This window comes from Momordica charantia, assembly GCF_013281855.1.
Source record: "Momordica charantia cultivar OHB3-1 chromosome 3 unlocalized genomic scaffold, Mcharantia_2.0 BLBB01000003.1, whole genome shotgun sequence".
NCBI lineage: Eukaryota > Viridiplantae > Streptophyta > Magnoliopsida > Cucurbitales > Cucurbitaceae > Momordica > Momordica charantia.
The window spans coordinates 18515032-18536731 of NW_028275161.1; the positions used below are offsets into that span (position 1 = coordinate 18515032).

At 33.0% G+C, this 21700-nt stretch overlaps 3 protein-coding genes across 5 annotated transcripts; 1 reads left to right on the plus strand and 2 right to left on the minus strand.

Moving 5' to 3' along the window:
- Positions 1 to 4059: 4059 nt before the first annotated feature.
- On the minus strand, positions 4060 to 10951 carry DELTA-OAT (ornithine-delta-aminotransferase). Its single transcript, XM_022284347.2, has 10 exons — positions 10515 to 10951; positions 9864 to 9972; positions 9393 to 9623; positions 8927 to 9086; positions 8656 to 8711; positions 8158 to 8310; positions 6627 to 6724; positions 5996 to 6076; positions 5505 to 5738; positions 4060 to 4363 (listed from the first exon to the last, which is right to left on the minus strand). The coding sequence occupies exons 1-10, from the start codon at positions 10658 to 10660 to the stop codon at positions 4204 to 4206; spliced, it is 1428 nt and encodes a 475-aa protein (XP_022140039.1). The 5' UTR covers positions 10661 to 10951; the 3' UTR covers positions 4060 to 4203.
- Positions 10952 to 14160: 3209 nt separating this feature from the next.
- LOC111010777 (Small nuclear ribonucleoprotein family protein) lies at positions 14161 to 16125 on the plus strand. Its single transcript, XM_022284325.2, has 2 exons — positions 14161 to 14318; positions 15562 to 16125. The coding sequence occupies exon 2, from the start codon at positions 15580 to 15582 to the stop codon at positions 15916 to 15918; it is 339 nt and encodes a 112-aa protein (XP_022140017.1). The 5' UTR covers positions 14161 to 14318; positions 15562 to 15579; the 3' UTR covers positions 15919 to 16125.
- Positions 16126 to 16238: 113 nt separating this feature from the next.
- On the minus strand, positions 16239 to 19276 carry DEG5 (DEGP protease 5). Of its 3 annotated transcripts, XM_022284323.2 has the most exons (9): positions 18836 to 19269; positions 18574 to 18723; positions 18364 to 18426; positions 18173 to 18262; positions 17611 to 17733; positions 17188 to 17275; positions 16826 to 16900; positions 16548 to 16597; positions 16239 to 16465 (listed from the first exon to the last, which is right to left on the minus strand). In XM_022284323.2, the coding sequence occupies exons 1-9, from the start codon at positions 19052 to 19054 to the stop codon at positions 16403 to 16405; spliced, it is 921 nt and encodes a 306-aa protein (XP_022140015.1). In that variant the 5' UTR covers positions 19055 to 19269; the 3' UTR covers positions 16239 to 16402. The 3 variants fall into 3 exon arrangements, with proteins under 3 accessions (XP_022140015.1, XP_087977974.1, XP_022140016.1); XM_088121848.1 differs by lacking the exon at positions 18173 to 18262 and having other exon boundaries at positions 18836 to 19276; XM_022284324.2 differs by having other exon boundaries at positions 16239 to 16597; positions 18836 to 19260.
- Positions 19277 to 21700: the final 2424 nt, after the last annotated feature.

Consider the following 21700-nt stretch of genomic DNA (forward strand, 5'->3'; position numbering starts at 1 on the left):
AGCACCATCTTCATAATTAAATTTACAATAATCAATACTAAAAACACCAATCATGTGCCGTTAATATTCTATCAACCTCCTCGTAAATATGTTCAAAACCATCACCAAATTTCTCTTAGTTCTACTCACTTCGCTTAATTTTAGATACTTGCTATTCACTCAATTATCAGAGAAGAAGACCATATCTTTATTAGTAACTTTTAGCCTCAGTACTACGAGGATCTTATATCATTCTTAAATAGATGCTGATTTGGCAAACAATAAACGAGAGTAGTATGAAAAATTCTCCATTATACTTGGAACATAATATTTACAATACGTGTACATTAGAATAAGGAAAAGGAAAATTAATAAAAATGAAATGAAGGTAACTAAAGTACACTGATATGGTACCAAATGAGAGAGAGAGAAAGAGGCATTAAAAGAAAGTGGGACAAAGAAGAGGTTGGTTCATAAATGAAGCATCAACATTTTGCTTCATATTTATATATATATTTATTGGTACGGACATTAAACTTTTTAATCTCCTTTCTTAATACTCCCCATTGTACTTAAATTATCTCTTAACCAAACCCCAATGCCGACACTTGTTATGAGAATGGAGACCCCATTTTCCTTTTTTTCTAAAATTTTGCAAATTTTCCTACGTGATAAGAAGTCTTTCAAATATCAAGCCCTACTTTTCTTTGATTAGACCAAAAACTTGACTATATACACGAATAAGAAGAGAGGACTCAACATTTGATTACACATCGTAGGAGTTTGATTAATAAAAGTCCTATATTTGTTTGTTTTAATGTAATTAGAAAATTTAAATATAATTTAAGATGTAATTAAAGCATAGCGCGTGAATAAATAAATGCATAAGAAAAATTATTGAAGGAGTGGATGATGAATCCCATCTTGGTATCAATTATCACCCATGAAGGTTGATTGGATTAGATCTAAAAAAAATTTAAAATTTAAAAGTAATTAATAAATGATGTATTAAAAAGTAGAACAGTGTTTTTGGCACGTGCCATGTCTAGGAAGCAATTAAAAAAAGAAAATGTGTAAATAATAATTGAAAAAGAATTGGGAAGAGAAGTACAAAATTATACATTGTGAACCGAATTCCGTATGGATTGACCGTACAATCACATACAAACGATTCATGGGATCATAGCAATCTCCAAAATTTAATGTTTAGTTCTTTGAATATGGATGCCTTCTTTTTCTTTTCCCAAATTTATGATTCAAATCAAATAATTTGAATATCATATAGTTTCATTTTACAAAGATTTTGATGTTTTTGATAAAGACTAATGTTACTTTGCTTGGAGTACTTTTTTGAACTCGTGAGAGATGTATTATTTGAATAAACTAGCACGAATCGTTGTGAAGAGACGGAATTTCTTGTTTAGCATGTCCAAGTTTGAAATTACTTTCCATTTGTGGGGTATAACTCCTTATTCAAACATGTATTACTAAAATTATCACGTTAAATCTCTCATATGACCATTCCAACAGCCATGGTTAATGGTTATTGGAGTAAGTAAAAAAATTAATAATAAAGAGATTTTTGAAACTTGAACTTAAATCTTATGTCGCCCCTTATTCTTCTAGGATATTAAAATCCAACATGTTTCATGATCATCAAATGTTATCTTGTGAGATTACTCAAGTTGTGTTTAAGGTAGCTTAGAGACACTCCCACCCAGAAAAAAAAAAGTTGTGCCTTTTTTTTTAAATATGAAATAAATAATTAAAAACAGAGATAGAAAATTTTAGATATAGCAATGGCGTTAATAATGGGTGGAGAGTCATATCATGTGAGAATGATGACAAGAACAAAAATTAGTATATGTATAGATTAAGTTAATGTCGGCATAATATCTCTCTATTTCGTACTGATATGATCCAACTAATTTAAATCATTTCGAAAAATTATTCAGCTAAATAAATACAATGTAGGTGCTATAGCCCAAATTATTCTTCACTCAATTGTATTATAGCCTCTAAAACAATTCCCAAAGTTAAGAATCAAAGGGAAAAAGAAAAAGGGAATGTAAATCTAAAAAGGGAAAAAGGAAAGGATAAAGAATAAATAACTTTAGGAATCCATATAATACTTTAATGGAACAAGTGGGAAGGAAGGTTGGATTGGATTCCATAGGAGAAATGTCTCTTTTAGTAATTGCATTAAATTATATCAAATCAAATGCCCTAAGCCCTATGCCCTAAAGAGGGAAGAAGACCATAACAACATGTGAAACAAAAATGTGTCCATGTGATATTTGATGATCTCATGCTGCCCCATTTCATTTTTAAAAAAAAAAATTTTTTTGTTAGATTTGGACTTGGGCAATTCAAGTAATTTTGAGGAAGTGAGGGGGTGAAGAGGAAAAAAACGAAAGTTCAAAATTTTTTTATTTTATAGGTCTTCCGAACTGCGTATATAAGAATATGTCATTTCATTTGATTTGATAATTTTTTTTTGTTAGATGATTCAACGTCTTAAAAGTTGTTTTGGAATATTTATATCAATAATCTTGATTTGATTCAATAACTGATTGCGAATTATGAAATGAAGATTATGAGTTGTTTAGAAAGCTATTTTTTTTAATTAATTTAAAGAATTTTAAACTTGTAAAATTTGTTCCTAAATCTATGATTTTGGAGGGGGAGAATAACTTCATTTAATAAATAAAATACTATTTGATATTTAATCAAGAATAAACACTCAAAATATGTCATGGCAATAAAGAAAAATATTAACCAACAAAAAATAAAATACTCTTATTCCACTTATGTCATAACATAATTTAAATTATTCATCAACTTGATTAAATAAATAAATAAAGAGATAACACCAAGAATAAAATTCTAAATATTTATGCTTTGAGATATATAGCAAGGAGAATTTGACACTTATTTACATAAAAATAAATCCAAAATGGAAAATGATTGGCCAAATATGATACTAAAACAGCTAAGCTCTTTTTTTTTTTTTTTGGAATAAATGTCAACATACATTAATGTAATACAGCTAACAATTCATTAGAAATTTCTAGGATATGACCCACAATATTTTTTTTTTAATAATGAAAAAAAAAGAGAGAGTTTCTAAATATTTTGTTAGGATAGCTAATCCCTAGCTCTATTTAAATTAAATGTTGTAAAATATAAGAAGCTGTCCTGGCTTTATAATTGCACAACCACCAAAAGCTTCTAATTATTGTGTCTCTAATTTGTCCCTCCTTTTAGTGTATAAAATGTCCATGTCTCTCATATTATATACTCCATTTTATTTTTTTTAATATTATAAAAATCTCCATTTGCATAAATTTCTCAATGATTTGAAAGGTTAAGTGATAGGCTATTGGCCAAGATCCTCTCTAATTCTAAACCCAAGTTGGAATTAAGTTTGACAAGTACTTATCATTTAACTTGTTAACTTATAATATGGTGTTCATTTTATTTTTACCTTATTTTATTGATGGATGGTGATGTGACTGAACCTGAATTCATTAAATCCATGTTCAAATATTATTTCATTGCGTGTATTTTTAATTTTAATTTATTTACTTTTAAAATTTTTATTCTACTCTTGTCCCATTCACACTTTTAAAAAGTTGTTATTTTGATATGTGTTTGCATAATTTTAACATAAGTTTTATATCCCAAGAAAACGTTTTAATATAAATTTAAAACTACATTTCAAGAAATATATTAAATGTAGTGTTATATTAAAGATCAAATAAACGTTTCAAAAGTGAGATTAAAATGATTGATAGTAAAGTTAGAAGTATAGGAACAGAAACAATATCTTAATCTTAAATCTATGTGGATTTAATTTATCCTCTTTTATTTGTTAATACAAAAAGATTTACAATTGCGCCTTAAATCATTTTGGTTTTCCTTGCGCTGTTTTGTTCAATTGGATATGAAAGTAATCTTTTCTAATTTTATTTTAGTTTATTTTCATAGATACCTATTTTCTAGAATAATTCATATTGTTTTTCCTGAATTTATAATAATTGCGAGTGCACAATAACCCCTATACTTTTAGGCACGTACTTGTAAATATTCCACTTTAGTCCTCAATCTTTCTTTAAATGGCAATCCAGAGTGGCAGAATACAATACATAATGTTTAAGAAAAGTTGAAAGAAACCCCATTTTTTATTGGCTTGTGATGGAGGGAAAGAGCAGTTGAGAGATTTTAATCTTCAGAGGCATACAGGTTTCTTCCACAGCGATCACATATGTTGGAACTGGAATGAGTTGAGGAAGCATTGTGTGGCTTTTCCTTGAGCAGCTGTGGAAGATCATGTTCCATCACATCATTCAGTGCCTTTGACCCTTCTTTCAGCTCATCCCAACTGCAGAAATGCTTATGATCAGAACACACATTCAATATATGAGACACAACAGAACTAATGTTGTTCATCATTTTCAATTATGTTAAGAAATTGTTAATGCTATTATTGTGATTATTGAGATTATTCAGCTTGTTCTTCGGTTCTCAATGGCGCCTCTCTCTCGCTGCTTCTTTCCCCATTTGCTTGTAACTCCCCCAGCGTCTTCCCTACTCCATGACCGATTCCAAGTTCCCGTCTTCTTGTAGGCGCTCAAAGCGCCAACTCAACTCCCCCCCCTCTCTCTTTGGGTTTTCTTGATGGTGCCTGCCTCTTGAGTTCTCTCTCCCTTACTTCTTTCCCGTTTGCCTGAAACACCCCGGAAGCGTCTTTCCTTACTCCATGACCAAGTCCAAGTTTCCGTCTTCTTGAGGGTGTTCAAAGCGCCATCTCCCTCTTTGAGTTCTCTCTCTCTCCTTTTGGGAGGCCTATGCTCCATAGAAATTGTCTAATCCAAGACTTTCAAATTAGCCTCTAGCACCCCCGGAAGGATCTTCCATTCTCCATGACCAAGTCCAAGTTCCCGGCTTCCTGAAGGCGCTCAAAGTGCCAACTCCCGCTTCGAGTTTTCTCTCTCCCCTTTTGGAAGGCCTATGCTCCATAGAAACTGCCTGTCCAAGACTATCTCTTGGCCAGTAGGTCCAAACATGAGGCGACTTCTTTGCTCATCTTGCAAATCCGTGCTTCTGGCTTCTTCCTTTCTGCACGACCAAGTCCAAGTTCTGGCCTTGAAGGTGTCTAAATAGCCAGCTCCCTCTTGTACTTTCTCTCTCTTTACTTCTTTCCCTACCCCCCCCAAAAAAAAATAACTTTTCAAAGCTTTCAAATCATAGTGCTTAGGTGAAAAGATGATGATTTTAATTATTTCATATCTACAGCAACAAAAAATGGACCTAGTGCTAGATGAACAACAGGTCACTGGGAATAAGAGAACATTCGATCAAACAATATAAAGGCAATATAATAGCACTGCAACTAAGCATCCTACTTCAGTACTTCGTACTCAGTTCTAATTCTTTTTTTCTTTTTACAATTTATATATGTAAACTTTTATCAGGCTGAGTACCAGCAAGAAGAAAACGGTTAATTGTAATATTTTTCATACCTTATGGAGAGTGGAGGAGTTAATCGAATAATAGTATCATGTGTTGGCTTAGCAAGAACTCCCCTCTCCTTCAACTTCATGCAGATATCATATGCAGAAACAGGAGACAAAGCTTTGCCTTTGAGCTCCACAGCATTGAATAAACCTCTACCTCGAACGTCCTTGATGTATTCCGGGAATCGTTCCTGAACTTTGACTAGTTGATTTCTAAGCTCCTCTCCTAACTGAGCTGATCTGTAAATCGTATGGAAACCAGTGTTCAACATTTTATTATATCAATAAGATAAAAAGAGAGCAACGAAAATGACGAATATATCTGGAAAGTATACTTGCAGTATCAAGGCCCTACTCAAGTCCTAGTTTAGAAACTAAATGTTGTTCTCTGACTCAGCTGTTTCTACATCTGGAAAGTAGTTCTATGGCCTCAATCTACAGATATTTTCCCCTTTGAGAACTGATAAAGAGAAAAAATAGGCAACAATTCATCATACCTTTCAGCAAGTTTCTCATCTTTGATCACGTCGAGTGATGCAATAGCAACTGCACTTCCCAATGGATTTCCTCCAAAAGTACTGTGCATAGTGATATTAACAGTAAGGTCAGTGTTAACTTGACATCACCACAACAGTTTCAAAAAAAAAATTATAAAAAGAACAACTTCAATACAGAGCGAAGAATACATGGGACAGTACAAAACAGAGATAACAAGGAAACAGTTTCTTAAGTCGAATAACGGGATGGATTGCATACAAAATTCTGGCTATTTTTAGTTGGCTTCTTAGCCTCTCTAAATGCAGTTTTTCCCAGAATATACAATTTAGCTTAAAGTAAAAGCAAAGCAGTTAAGGAAGTGTTAGGTGTAGAGAATTTCAATTGGGTCCTGAATTATAGGAGGCCTGTAAATGACACAGATGTTCCCTCTGCTCAACAGTTTTAATCCCAACCCAGATTATGATTATGGATCTAGGGCCCCTAAGATTTGTTCTGGTTAGTTGCTGAAAATCAGCCTCCTTGGAAGGAAAGGAAACACCTGAACCTTAAGGATAATTGGAGATTACAAGTCACCAGTTAGGCGAAAACCAAAAAGAGTCTATTTTATAAATCTGAACACAAGTTACACACCTCCCGTGCTCCCCAGGTTGGATACAAAGCATTACATCTTTGTCAGCAAGAACAGCACTCACAGGTATTACTCCACCACCCAATGCTTTTCCCAGTATCTGAAATGAACAGTCATGTAGAAGTTTATTTGTAGAAGAAATTCAAGTACTAAGGAAAACATTAGGGAAGGAAAACATTAGGGTATAACCATATTAATAAATAAGCATCAATTGATACCAGCATCAACTGATATCCCTCTAAATTTATGGCATCTTATACCAAATACAACAGCAAAGTCTGAAATTGCACCCAACTTTTACTCAAATCTATGGACATTCATATTATACTCGAAACATGGCAAACAAAATTGAAACCAACTTCAGCAGCACCAATTCTCTACTTGTTGAATTGCTTTGCCCCCCCTTTCGAGATAGAGAGGTCTTGTTGTGTCAAGCTTATTTTTTTGCAATTTTGTGAGGTATTTGGATTCAGAGGAATAATAGAATTTTTTGAGGGTGGAGAGGTTTTGGGAGGAAATTTGAGATTTAGTTAGATTTAATACCTCTTAAAGGTATCGGTTTCTAAGGCCATTTGTAATTACCAGTTAGGTGTATTCTTTTGATTGGGGTCCCTTCTCTTAGGCAGTTCTCCTTTTGTTGGGCTTGTTTTTTGTATGTCCCTTTATATCCTTTCATGTTTCTGAACGACAGCTCGGTTTCTTATAAAAATAATAATAATAATTCTCTACTTGTTGAATTAGACTATTAACAATCATTTAAATGCTACGTTTATATCTTCACCTAGAAAAATTAAAATAAAGGGTCAAGACATATTGAATATAAGGGAAACAAGAATCTAATTTAGGAGATAATGTTAAAATTAAACTGCCGTGAACTATGCAAATATATTACTACAGAATCCTTCAAGATTTAGGTAGACTGGTAAAATATGTTACAGCATGTTGTAGCAAGAAGCTTCCCACTCATGATATTTATTCTTAAAGTCAAACAAGCTTGAACCAAATGTACTTTCATATTCTGAAAGGATAACTTACATAAGAAACAAATTGGCTAAAGTAAATAAATAAACGTAAATTTGGGAAGAATTGGAAACTTTTTTCACAAAGAAGGGGCAGGGGGTTAGAAAGCTGACCATGCCTATATAGTTGGAAGGTTTTTCATTATTCCAATAACTAAAAGCTTCAAGAGCAAATTGGGAGATCTAATGTATTTTAGGCCAATATAAACCAAAAGAAGCCAATTGGATATTGTTTCTACAAGTAATCCAACACTAGAATGAAACAAACTAAATGCATTTCGTACTCTTGGAATGACAACACAACAATTTATTACATCATTTCGAAATGAGGAATGTTGATCAACCATCCTCTACCATATTGAAATCCATGGTATTTTTTTTTTATATTACAGACCTCCATGAGAGCAAACTAGAAAATAAAAAGAAGTCCCATCATATGGATTATAGAGAAAATACTGAACGTGAGACAGAAAATTAGAGAGAGAGAGAGAGAGAGAGAGAGAGAGAGCAATACCACTAAATCTGGTCTGACATTTTCCCAATCACAAGCCAATAATTTCCCTGACCTTGCTAAGCCAGATTGTATTTCATCAGCAATCATCAAGATATTATACTTTGTGCAAAGATCTCGTACAGCTTTCAAGTAACCATCAGGGGGAATTATAACCTAAAATAACATCAAATATAATCACAGAAATGATTCAGAATTCAGAAAGGAAACTGTAAGAGTCAATAAATTAGGAAGCAATCCTCATTCTTCAACAACCACGAGAGAGAGAGAGAGGCAGAGCAGATACAGAAAAAATGTAGAAAGGGACCCTTCATAAATCCAAGTCGTAAAAGATAAATTTTGTAATGGGCTAATGGCATATGGTTTTGGTTCTACAGAATGTAAGATCTTTCTAATCCATTATTATCTGTAGCTAGTGAAAACTCAAATATAAATGGCCCCGAGCACATTTAGCAATCAACCTCCATAATATAAAAAGAGATTAGATCCAGTCATTCATACCCCAGCCTCTCCTTGAATGGGCTCAAACAAAAATCCAGCTATTCGGTCTCCGTATTCTGCACTCGCATGAAAATGACAGACAATAAGTTAGACCAATGCCAAATACAAATCCCTATAATTACCAAGTGAAACAAACACAATATAAATGATTGTTTTGTAGTGAAAATACATGAACGATATGTCTCCTTTATAATTATTTTAGTAACAAAATTCTTGAATGTAAATCACAAAGATGATGGGAACCATGTCTTGGGACAATATGCACTTCAACCTTTAAAGATTTTCTCAAGGGCAACTGCATCACCAAAATCGACTTTAAGATGTCCAGGCAACAATGGCCCAAATTCACGGGTCGCTTCATTGTCGCAGCTCATGGAAATAACAGCCAACGTACGGCCATGAAAGCATCCACAACATGAAACAATGATAGCCTGCACACGTGAGAGAAGATATAACTTCAAAGGTCATTTAATCATGACAAACTTTGAGGATAAGTTATGATCTTATTAGGATAACAATATGCCCTAACACTTATCACTATAGTCTTACTTTAAAATTTTAAGACAAGTAGTTTATTAAGCTCCTTACAGCACCCATGTGCACTTAACAGCAACTAAGTCTGCACTGCTATGAAGGTCAATATGCCTAATGTTCCAAAGTAAAATGGATTACAGAGAAACCTAAAAAATTTAAAGACCGTGATATAAACCATAAATAAAAAATTCTTGAGACCATACTTCATCTTTGGGGATTTTCTTCTTCTTGTAACCCCATTTCCTTGCCAACTTCAAAGCAGTCTCCACTCCTTCAGCACCAGTGTTCATTGGAAGCACCATATCATAGCCAAAAATTTTTGTTAAATACTCGGCAAATGGGGGAAATCTATCATTATGGAAGGCTCGAGAGCTAAGAGTGAGTTTCTCTGCTTGTTCTTGGAATGCTTTGACGATCTTTGGATGACAATGTCCCTACAGGCAAAAGCCAATAAGTTAGTTGATTATAACATATGATAAATAGTCAAACAAGTCACTTAGAAATGATCGCTAAAAATTAAAATCAACGTTAAGAGAAATGAACACATTTGAACAAATTTTTTTAGCAAAACCTGTCCCATTTGCTCTGTGATGAAAGGAGGAAACACATACACCATTCAAATAACTTTCACATTTAGTTCACATACTGCATGAAAACTAATTACACTCGAATACCTGGTTGACAGCAGAATAAGCTGCTAGAAAATCCAGATATCTCTTACCCTCGGGGTCCCATATTGATGATCCCTTGGCTTCAGAGAATACAACTGGAATTGGGTGGTAGCTGCAACATCACAAAGTGGCCACCAATAAGGGCAGAATCAACATAAAGAAGTACACCCACAACTAAAACTGTCACAATTTTGGGCATCTTACATAAAGCTACCAACAAATAACATAATAATAGACAATCTACAAGCCACTTATTAAGGGAGAAATGAACACAAACAGCAAACTCAAGGCTTTTGATTTAGGCATCTAAACTAATGCCTGATACAGGACTCCAGCCATTTGATTAGTACCAGAAATAAAAATAAGGACTACAAAAACTTTTTATCTAGTCAATAATTTAAACATCAAACCCACTCTTGTAAATATCAATTTCGCAAAATGATTGACACCAAGGACTAAGCATGTCACCATTAAAATGAGAGAGAGGGAGAGACGAAGAGAAAGAAAGAGAGAGCCCATAAGCTAGAACAACAGAAAACGACAGACTACACAGCATAGCAAATCCAAAGCCCACATCAACCTTCAATTCAAGATAAAGAGCAAGAGTTGAGCGGAGGAAACAACACAATCAAACACATGAGATGTGGAGCTCACTTATGGGCACTGTGATCTTTTTCCAGGTCAATGAGCTTCTCAGAGGCAGGAAAAGAAGAGGCGCTGCTTTCAGGGACCGTAGAGTATGGCCTCCTTCCCCTGCAAACCCGGCTTACCAAACACTGCAACTGCCTCCTGGACGCCATTGACGAAGGGGTTTTTCACGAAATCTTGAAATCTCAGACAAATTCCCTTCTGGGTTTCACCTCACAGCCTCCGCAGGGCGAAATATCAAAATCCCAAATTCTAAGATAAAGCCTTTTATACGGATACGGTATGTTTTCCTGAAATGGACTGAAGTAGGTTAAAAATATCTCTTAAGCGATTGAAATGATAAACCTTTCTCTTGAAATTAAGAATCCCAGTGGTTTCAGGCTGTAGACTGTTGCTCGTTTGTCGTGACATCGCAGGATGACAACAACGGCCGATAATTTAGCCCCGAAAAGAATTCGTATTGGACACACAGCCCGTGACGCGGCGCGGTATTCAAGAAACGAGCACCAGGCAGCAACTTTATAGGAATCTTAAAATTAGCAAATGAATCAACCAATATTTATCATTCTATATATTGATTTCTAACTGCAAATGTTTGTCAAAGAACAAATCTTTATTTATTTATTTCTCCGTAGAATCGTGATGAATGTTTATAATTTCTGGTTTATTTGTGTTTTTTTAATCTATATAGTTCCATCTTCAAATTGTGATTACTTAAAATAATAGAAAATGATTCATTTTGATTATTAAAATTCATTTTAATTATTGAAGTTCGAGAAATGGTTAAATCTAATGAAAGCTAGCAGGAGATGTTAAACAATGACATGATTAGTTTATTGACCACAAACATAAAAAATAGAGTATTAAAAAATTTTCAAACTTCGGGAATTTAAATATACGTTTTAAAAATTTTAAAGATTAAAGTTAAATATTATTACATTTCTAGATATTAAATTAATTATATATAATTATAATTATCTAAATCGAATAATACTATGACATGTATCAATCGAGTTTTAATTAGTTAATGCATACATTATTGAATGGTGAAGTTTTAAATTTATGGTCTTTGAAGTGACATTTGCAGCAGAGATGTAGCAATAATAAGGAATGAGAGACAACCGATGTAGCTTTGTCAAAAGAGGAGAAGGATGATGGAAGAAAGAAATGAGAGAGAAAATGAAGAAAGAAAAACAATAGAGAATAAATAAGAATGAATGAGATGATCACCACGTCATATGGTCTAGTCACCTATAAATTTAATATAATTGGCCAAGTTAGCAATTAATTTAGCAAGTAACTGCCACATCGACTTTTATATCACCGATTCAAGTGTGGATAAAACAATTTATCCAACCTCAAGGACTAAAACTCAAAGATAGAGCTAACCTCGCCAACCAAAAATGTATTTTTTCTTTTCAAAAAATGTATGTCCATAATCTTCTTTTACAAAAATTAATATGTTGATCAAATTGTCAAAGTTCAATTTCTACCTATCAATTTTTTAACTTAAGCGATTAAATTACAAGTTTAATCATGTGGTATAGATTTTTATACTTTCAATTTAATGACATATTCAAAATTTTTAAAATTAATAGATCTATTAAACATTAAAATGAATTTTGTGACGAGTAGAATCCAATTTTCAAATTTGTGCTTTTCTTTTAAGGAAAAAAAACACACCTTTCAATATTGTATCCAATAAGTTAGTGAATTTTAGAAAATTGAAAGTTCATCTAGTAAACGACAAATATAAAGTTAAAAGATACATCAAATATTTTTTAAAGTTCATATATCTATTACATATGAATTTGAAAGATCGTGGCCTAACCTAAAGAAAAGAAAACTTGACATAACTTTGTATATGCCACTTTAGCATATCACAAATTTACCTGATAAATTGACTACAAATACAAGTGATGGATTGATGAGGCATCCAATACCCTTACAAAAGTTGATAATTGGTGATTGATTGAAAGCAATTTTATACAGCTTAACATTGTTGATAATTTATAATAGATTTCAAAATTTCTTCAATCATTTTCAATAATTTATTAAACAAATATCAACAAGATATAAAATCCACTACTGATCATACCAGTGACTGGGATTTTTTTACTAAGAAAGCAAAAGTAGATTATTAGAAAAATATATATACAGGAAAAATATATTTTGATCCACGGTTTGAGATGGATGTATATTTGATCCCTAGAGTTTTAGAAGAGATATATTTTTTATTTATGGGGTTTGTAAAATAATTCTAAAGTATCTATAAATTTGTTGGATCATTAATTGACTAACGATAAGTTGATGTATTTTGACACTCGAAACAAAGCCAAAGGAAAAATTCAAAGAGTCAAAACATAGGGGCATCCGCACCAATTGATTTTTGAGCAAGAAAATGTGCTCCTTGATTTTATTCCCGACTCACATTCACAAATAATATATACGGGTAGCAGACTATAATTTGTTGGATACGACGAACTCAAGTGTGGATAGAACAATTTATCTAACTTTAAAAAGTCTAAAACTCAAAGATAGTATACACACTTAGCTCAAACCCTACCAACCGAAAATGTATTTTTTTCCAAAAACATGTCAATAATTTTTCTCTTATGAATTTAATATGTTAATCATTTATTTAAATGGTCAAAGTTCAATTTCTAACCATCAATTTTTTAACTTAGATTAAATTACAAGTTTAATCAATAAATTTCAGGATTGTGTCTAATAGATTCTTAAACAATCTATTTAGTGCCTAATAAATCTCTAATATATTAATAATTTTTAAAATTAATGGATCTATTAGACACAAAAATAAATTTTTATGCCTAATAGAGTCATAAATTTTTTATCTTGTGCTTTTCATTTAAAAAAAAACTTTCAATTTTATATCTAACAAGTCAATGAATTTTAGAAAATGTCAATCAGGCCAATGATTTATTAGATATAAAATTGAAGGTTCATCTATTAAACACAAAATATAAAGTTAAAGAGATATATCATATATTTTTTAAAGTTTATAGACCTATTATATACAAATTTAAAAATTCATGGACTAACCTTTAATTTAACTAATAAAAAAACGTTATATATGCAACTTTTTTTTCTTGAATACAACATTGTGAGGGGTAGAGGTTCGAACTCACGACCTTCTGGTCAGAGATAGGTATCTTAATCTTAAAAGGTTATATATGCTACTTTAGTATATCACAAATTTACATGATAAATTGACTACAATACAAGTGATGAATTGATAAGGCATCCAATACCCTTCTAAAAGTTGATAATTTGAACTAAAAAATTGGTGATTGGTTGAAATCAATTTTATATAGCTTAGCATTATTAATAATTTATAATAGATTTCAAAGTTTCTTCAATCATTTTCAATAATTTATTAAACAAATATCAATAAAATATAAAATCCACTCATACCAATGACTGGGATTTTTTTTACTAAGAAAGCAAAAAAAAAAAGGGGGAAATATATTTTAATCCTAGGATTTTGCAAAAGGATTTTAAATGGTCTATAAACTTGTTCGACTGTAATTGACTAACGATTAATTGATGTAGAAGTGAAATAGTTTATTGTACTTTGCTGATTTGACAAAAAAGAAAAATAATTTAACAAAAGAGTGAAATAATTTGCATTTGTTTCCCCCTTTTCCCCCCTTAAAAATAGTTTTTTTTTAATAGTAAATTTTCATTTATTTGGATCGGCCTCCACTCTCATCAGCGGCGACTACGAGAAGCCAAGAATTGCAATCGCCCGCCAATTTAGCTCTTAGCCTCTCTTTCTACTGCGGGAAGGTACGATTCTTGAGCTTTTTATCTTTATTAATTCCCCTGTTTTAATGCTAATATTTGCTTAAATTTTATACCCCACGATTCTTCTCTGTAAAATCCGTACTATCGATAGCCCTATTGGGTGCTGGATTGATTTATCTTTCTAATCGGATTTAATAAGCCAAGCAAATTTTTATCTTCGAGCCTTCGAGGTGATTCGAAATTAGTCATTTTTCTCACTGCCATCTGATTATTATTGGGTTTCTTCTAGGTTCGAACATGAATTAGCTGAATGTTAGGTTAAAAATTAAGTGGTCTCCGAGTCCGAGTGCCCAATGGATGAAGGGAATTTGATAAATTAGCTTTGAGATTAAGGGTTTAAGTTTTGGCAGTTGCTTTACTAGATTATTGAAGGTTGCTAGTGATTGTGGATTCTAATACCTTACTCAGAATTGCTCTATAAACCGCTGCCATAAGATAACCATTTTTAACTATTTCCTCTAGCTTAAAGGAAATTGTGTTCATGCTTTACCCTATACTTGTTGAAACTCTCACGCATAAAGAGTCAGATTTACGAAGAGCGCTAGTGCAGTTGAGTAGTTCCTTCACTTTCCTCCCTCTGTACCTCCTACAGGTCCTCACTGCATTATCAATTATCATCTCTGATGATTATCATGAGAGACATTCTTTTAACAGAAATAGCTATTCTCAGCTGTATGCTGGACTCTTTGCTCAGTTCATACGCTCCAAAGTGTTGGTTTTGTTTATTGAGATAACTAGATAATTGAGGTGGGTTAGATCTCTTTTAACATGTTTTCTGGTAAAGTTATCATCATTTCCATCCATTCTCAGTCGTTTTCATATGCCCTTTTATGTGGCAGTTCCTCTAATGGGGATTGTTCCTATGGCGAAGCCTGCGGTACAGATTTTGAGAACTTTGTTTGTTATAATGGAGTTGCTTTATTAAGATCAGATCTTTCCTTCCATTAGTTTTTCCTTCATTGCTGATGTTATACAGGCTGCTCTCCTCTTGGAGTGTATTATGTGTCTATTGGATGTTAGTAAAGAGTTCATGGTTTACATTAATCTCTCTTTTACTGGCTTTCATTTTTTCCCTTTTTCAAAAAATCTTCATATATTTCTTTAGGACGGTTTTCGTCCCATTTGTTTTCCACTAATTGAGTTGTCATACTGATTTAAGTTGCAATTCTGATCGTATACTTGGTCCTGTTCATCAACTATATTCAACAACCTTCCCCACTTACAGGGATCAATCGAACCATACATGGAACAAGAATCAGAGGGACCCAGGGTTCAGGTTGGGAGCAATGTCGAGTCTAATCCGGGCAGTTTAGATTGCATAGCAAAGGTGAGAAAGCTACTGTTTCGCCGAATGCTCATAGGCATTAAAGATGGAAGATTTTTCCTGGGAACTTTTCACTGCATTGACAAGCAAGGAAATATCATTCTACAAGATGCAGTGGAGTATCGTAGTACTCGACGTAGCTCACCTTCTCCGATGGAACAACGGTGCCTCGGCCTTATTCTTATCCCCAACTCTTGCCGTGTGTCCTGTCATGTAGATAGTACCATTGTGGAACAATTAGCGCTGCTATCAGTCTAGAAATCAAGACTAAGCCTGGGGTTAAGAAAGGAGAAAAAAGGACTAGCACACTTGTTTGAAGAGAGTGTTTATGATTATTTCTTTTCAGTAGAAATATGGGATAAGGAGATAAAAAAAATTTTCTCTTACAAGGTTGTGGATAACCAGAATATATTCTCCTTTTCTTTATTCATTGAATCAAGTGCATAAAAGTGGAATCTTCAACAATGGCATGCTATTTGGATGGAGACAGAAACACTGAATTGTTTCTAGTTTGGAAAGCTACACTCCAGAAATTAAGGCTAGAAAGTTTTAACAGATGAGTAAAAACTCTTTGAATCTGTACAACAATAATATTTTCAATGATTGAACCACCCAACAGAGGGAAGGAAGAGTAATATTCCATAAATAAACAATTATTCACAACTCAGACCAAGATCTAGAAAGAATTCATATGAATCATAACACTTGTGAAGAAAGCAAATTCATTTATGTTAGCAAATTGTCATTTTACGGTGCAGTCCACGGTCTTGGAGAGGAGTTGGAGTTGCATGAATGGTTGTGTTCCCTTGTGAAAAGATTGTAAAACTTTATCAAAATCTCTCACTGTAAGGTGTTCCGTATACAATAAGGTATGGAACCGTACGTACAACTGTGTCTATTGGAATTGCAAAATTAACACCAGAAGACATTCCAGTTCCTGCAATGCATAAACAAAGATGAATAATATAACTTCGAATAGAATTGGCACAAAAAAACCGCAGTCCTTTCTTTCTTTCTTTACTATTTTATGTTCTTTCAAGTAGCAAATAAAAGAGAGAGAGAGAGAGATGGAGTTAGCTTTGATAATTACTAAGCTTTAAGGCAAAGAAATCAGCCATATTTTTCTCTGACAAACTAAGCAGATGAAGAAATTGAGGCCCTTTACCTTTGCGAGTGAAAGTTGCTGTGTTGACTCCAATTACATGACCGTAGGAGTCAATTAATGGCCCCCCTGAATTCCCTGTAAAACTCTAATGCATTAAAATGTGGGAAAGTTAAAATATGATGATGATTATTACGGGTGACTGGGGCAGTAATGAAATCAAGCCAGATTAGAAAGGAACAAGATAAGCTGCCATATATGTACAAGGAGCTTAACAGCGCTTTAGTGTCAAGAATAAAAAAGGCTCACTCTTGCAATATACATGATGGGAAGTAGAAAATCTTTAGAAAGCGGCAGAAGAAAAGGCATGAAAAAACAAGTTTGAGAAATGGCGGTATCTGATTTCAGGTAGTTGAACCATGAACCTGAACTAATAGCAGCATCTGTCTGAATACCCCCCCGAATGGCCCTTCCATTTGGTGATGGAATTTCTCTACCCAATCCACTGATCACCTGCTATTCAAACCCTGAATGATTTACAGTTCTCGATTATTTAGTCAATCCACTATGCTGACTCTCAGCAGGTGTTTCTTGGTAAAGAACACCATCAATCTATGAGTAGGAAACTTGACAGTGACACTTAGAAAAACTCTTACTTCATCCACAGTCTTTGATAAATAAAACATAAATGTGTGTGAGATGAGAGATATCATATCTCCTATGAGAAATATGTTTATTATAAGAGAGAAGTATTTTCACTATCCAATTTAGTTTTAGCTTTGAAATAGAAAATCCAAAGAGGGTTTCCTCTGAATTAAATGGAGAAAGTAACATTATTGATGTCTTACCCCTGCTGTTAGTGTCTTCTCATAACCAAAAGGGTTGCCAATGGCATAGCAGCTCTGACCAACACGTAAATTTCGAGAGGTACCGAGAACGATGGGCTTTAGTTCACATCCTCCAAGTTCCACCTGGATGTTACATGGCAACTTCAAACTCAGCAAATCATGGTATAGTATAAGAGATTGACAGTACAGATTGTCCAAACAGTGAAGCCTGTTTTATGGAATAGAAAACAAATGACATGTTATCATCATCACTCCATAGCTCACAGGGTTCACTTTCCACTCCTCCCAATCTGCTGCTTTCACACATCACATAAGGAACGGAAAACAGGATGAGAATCACCGAGACACAATTCACTCAATCTGGTATTCCCCTTGAGTCTCGAGCTAAATTAGAACAAAACGAAACAGAATATATATGGGCACCATCTCAAGAGGGATTTTGTAAATGTCAAAATCATTTCAACTTCTATATTGAGTAGACAGCACCCAGTTTGAACACGACAGAGCAGACAAGAAGCTTCAAAGAAAATTAGGAAAGAAAAAAAAAAGTTTGGTTCTATACCTTGAGAACAGCTAGATCATACTCTGGATCAAAACCTACAATTTTTGCTTCCCTATAAATTCCATTTCCTTTAGCATCGACTAAATTTACCTACAGAAGCAAGCCAAATGGAGTGGCTAGAGACTGATAATATATCTTCCATTATGAAGACATAAATAACAATTCAAAAGACAGTAACAAATAAACAAAACCTTACAACGCTGCAATCCACTGTTATCAGTAGCCAATGCGGAAACAACATGGTAATTAGTTACCTGCCACAAGTAATCACAAAGCCCTAATGAAATTCCTCTGTGAAATGAACAGAAAAAGAAATGTTTCCGATACCCAAAATCAATAAAATGAAAATGACAGTCACAAAGAATGAAGGCAAGTAAGAATTAAAGGAGAGAAGAGCATACGATATGGCCAAATTTATCCCATACAAAGCCCGAACCAGTCCCTTTGACCTTGACATTCTCATCCTCGACGAGCAGGGCCTCTTCAGAGGAGTTCTGGGGTTTCTTAGCTAATTCAAGGTCCTTAATGTAAACGACAGAAGGTGAAGCATCCTACATTTGGAATTGGGACCCAACAGAGCAAAACAGAAAACAAAGAAGCAAGATTAAATTTCAATTGAAACTGAAGAATTCTGCAGTTATGGTGAGTGAGAAAGAGAGGGACCTGAAAGAGAGCGACGACTCGATCTTCTTCTTGTGGAACCTGGGCCTGTATTTGGGGGAGAGCGGCGTGAGTGGGAAGAGGGAAAGCGAGGAGGGAAGCCATCAAAGCAGATGGGGCAAAAACTAGGGCTCTTCGCGAAGTGAAGGGTAGAGAGTTGTGGGAAGAATTTGGGGGAGCTGGAATTGGAAGAAGATGAATTCCCAGTGAGGCTAACGCCATGGTGTTCCACTTCCTCTGATCTTGATTCTTATCGTGATTTTCCCTTTTTAAATTCAGCAACTGCAATTCAAACCTTAATCAATTGAACATTATGCTTTAGAAACAAACGAACATTATAAATTTTGAAGTTCTTGAAGTTCCCTTATCCCTATGAAAGATTAAAGCTATGCTCTAACTCTTTCGCCACAACTTATCTGAAAGTTGTTTAATCCAGAAGGGTAAATCTAAGAAGTTAATTAATCTGAAATGGTTTAGTTTTGAGAGTAGAACTACTAAAGTATTGCAATTTTTACTCTCGAATAGATTTTCGTTTGAAAGATTATTGAAAAAGTATTATTACGTGGAATGATATAAAACATATATTCGTATGGAATTGATAGGACTCAAACAAAAAATGAAATTGGAGTGGGTTTCTTAGTTTTAGAAATTTGTGGGTTTTGGTGAAGTTATTTAATAGCCGATTTTATATATTAATCAAACTTAATCGTGTATAAAGCTTGATTTTACTAGATTTGTTAGTTTTGGATATTTTTGTATCCATTTTTATTTTAAAATTAGTTGGTGAATTAGCAAAAGTTGAATAGAGGATGAAAATGGAAACATATAAGCTAATTGATACAAGTTGTTACATTTTACTTTAAAGTAAAATATGATTCTTTTTTTCCTAACTATTATGAAAAGCAAGACATTAGTTCCATTATACGTAGATAATAGTGCATTACAAACGCGGGTAAAAGTTTGAACTTCTAATTTCATAAAGAGTAATAATAGATAATTAATCATTTAACTATGCTCGTGTTAGGATTATATTGCTGAAATTTTTTGTCTATTGAAATATCATACCACCTAATGCAGCCAAATCACATCTAATAGATGTGATAAACATTTCACTTATTCAAAAATTTTAATTTATATGAAATTAAAATTTGAAGATTAATGGCAATTATAAGTTGATGAAAAGAAAGGTGCAAATGGTAGTGTTTGGTGATTATGAGTTATTGTCACAAATCTTTATAACATGAAATGGAGAGGTGTCAAATATTGATTAGAGATGGTGAATTTACCTTTTTATTTGTGGTGGAAGGGCTTTTCTTTATGAACTCCACAATCTTTTCCTTTGCAATTAAAGCAGCTACGTGGCACGGAAAATTTACACTTTCTTTTCCCACCCACAAAATTTAAATATTCAAATTCAACACAACTTTTCTTTTTATAATTTCAAGTACATTTATTTCATTGAAAAGCCAGCTTAATTTTTAAAAATTAAGCTTATAAATATTACCTCCCCACCGATAGCTATTTTTCAAAATGTTTTTAAAATTTAAATAAAAATCTAAAAAATAATATTTAAAAATGTATTTGCGTTTTAAATGAATTTTCTTAATATGTTTTAAGTTGCATTTAAGTTTGACTTAGATTATATTAACTTGGTAAAATTTCAAACTTTTTTACTAATATTTAATATATATTTAATTTTATGTTATTTATGTAAATATTATTCCTAAAATTCAACAGTACCAAAAATGACATCCTTAGATGGGAGCTTTTCTTTTATTTTCCTTTTTTTCGTGTGATTTTTTTTATTATTCTTTTTTTTTTTTTTTTAAGTTAGAGAAGTATTTTGTTAATCCAAGCGTAACTCATTGGATAAAGTATTAATTGCTTTTCTTGAGGTTAAAAATTAAATCCATACCTCGATAATAATTGAACTCAAAAAAAGAAAGTGAGAATCCAAAACAAGCTAATCTTACATATTCCAAACATAAATACATTTTGAATAACATGAGTTACTCAAATTATTAACTTTTAACAAATTTTATTAAGAGTAGTTAGTTTATTATCGAATTATTTTTAGTTAACATTCTCTTACTACTTTTTGTGTATTTTTTTTAGTGATTCCTAGTAGCTTAGAAATTCAAGAAACAAAATACTATTTATTGTTCTTCTATCGAGGTTGAATATCGTACTTTTGAGTTGTGCTTGTGAGATTGTTTGGCTTACTAGTTTTCTGCATGATCTTTCTGTTCCTTTTGAGCTTCCCGCATTTCTTTTTTGTGTTAATTAGTGATTCAGTCTGTCATACATATTGTTTTGAATCCCTTTATCATGAATGCACTAAATATGTGCCCTGGGGGATGATGTAGTGGTAATGACATAGGGCTTTGTGATATCACCGGTCATGAAGTCTTGTGTTCAAACACTGTGTTGGTCACAATGTTGCTCAACCCAGACAACGAGTCCTGATTATAAAGATTCACTAGCATAAGGCACACGACATCAGTTCTAGAGATAAAAAAAAAAGGTGAACACGCTACATGTATTAAGTTGGATGTCATTTTATTCGAGAAAAGATTGTTGCTAGTTGATTCTTTTACGAAGTCGTCGTTGCCTCCTACTCTTTTGTTTCCTTTGTTATCCAACATGCGCGTTATGGATATCAATGTCCATCTTGAGGGGCATATTAAGAGTAATTAGTTTGTGATTGAATTATTTCTAGTCCAAGTAGTTTTCTTCTTATGTATAAATAAGTGAAAATTTGTCAACCTGAACATAGTTCAACCCGTTAAAAGATCGAATTTCCAACACTCACATATTGTATTAGAAAAAAATAGGTAAATTTTCAGTACTCTACAATTAACGAAGAGA

Excerpts from the sequence above, each read along its gene's own strand:
- DEG5 (XM_022284323.2), bottom strand. The coding sequence starts at position 19,054 with ATGGCGTTAGCCTCACTGGGAATTCATCTTCTTCCAATTCCAGCTCCC. Across the intron at positions 17,734-18,172 it reads ATGATCTAGCTGTTCTCAAG|GTGGAACTTGGAGGATGTGA; the intron begins GTATAGAACCAA and ends TGTAACATCCAG. Across the intron at positions 17,276-17,610 it reads AGAAGACACTAACAGCAGGG|GTGATCAGTGGATTGGGTAG; the intron begins GTAAGACATCAA and ends TTTGAATAGCAG.
- LOC111010777 (XM_022284325.2), top strand. The coding sequence starts at position 15,580 with ATGGAACAAGAATCAGAGGGACCCAGGGTTCAGGTTGGGAGCAATGTC.
- DELTA-OAT (XM_022284347.2), bottom strand. The coding sequence starts at position 10,660 with ATGGCGTCCAGGAGGCAGTTGCAGTGTTTGGTAAGCCGGGTTTGCAGG. Across the intron at positions 9,973-10,514 it reads AAAGATCACAGTGCCCATAA|CTACCACCCAATTCCAGTTG; the intron begins GTGAGCTCCACA and ends GTGATGTTGCAG. Across the intron at positions 9,087-9,392 it reads AGAAAATCCCCAAAGATGAA|GCTATCATTGTTTCATGTTG; the intron begins GTATGGTCTCAA and ends TCACGTGTGCAG.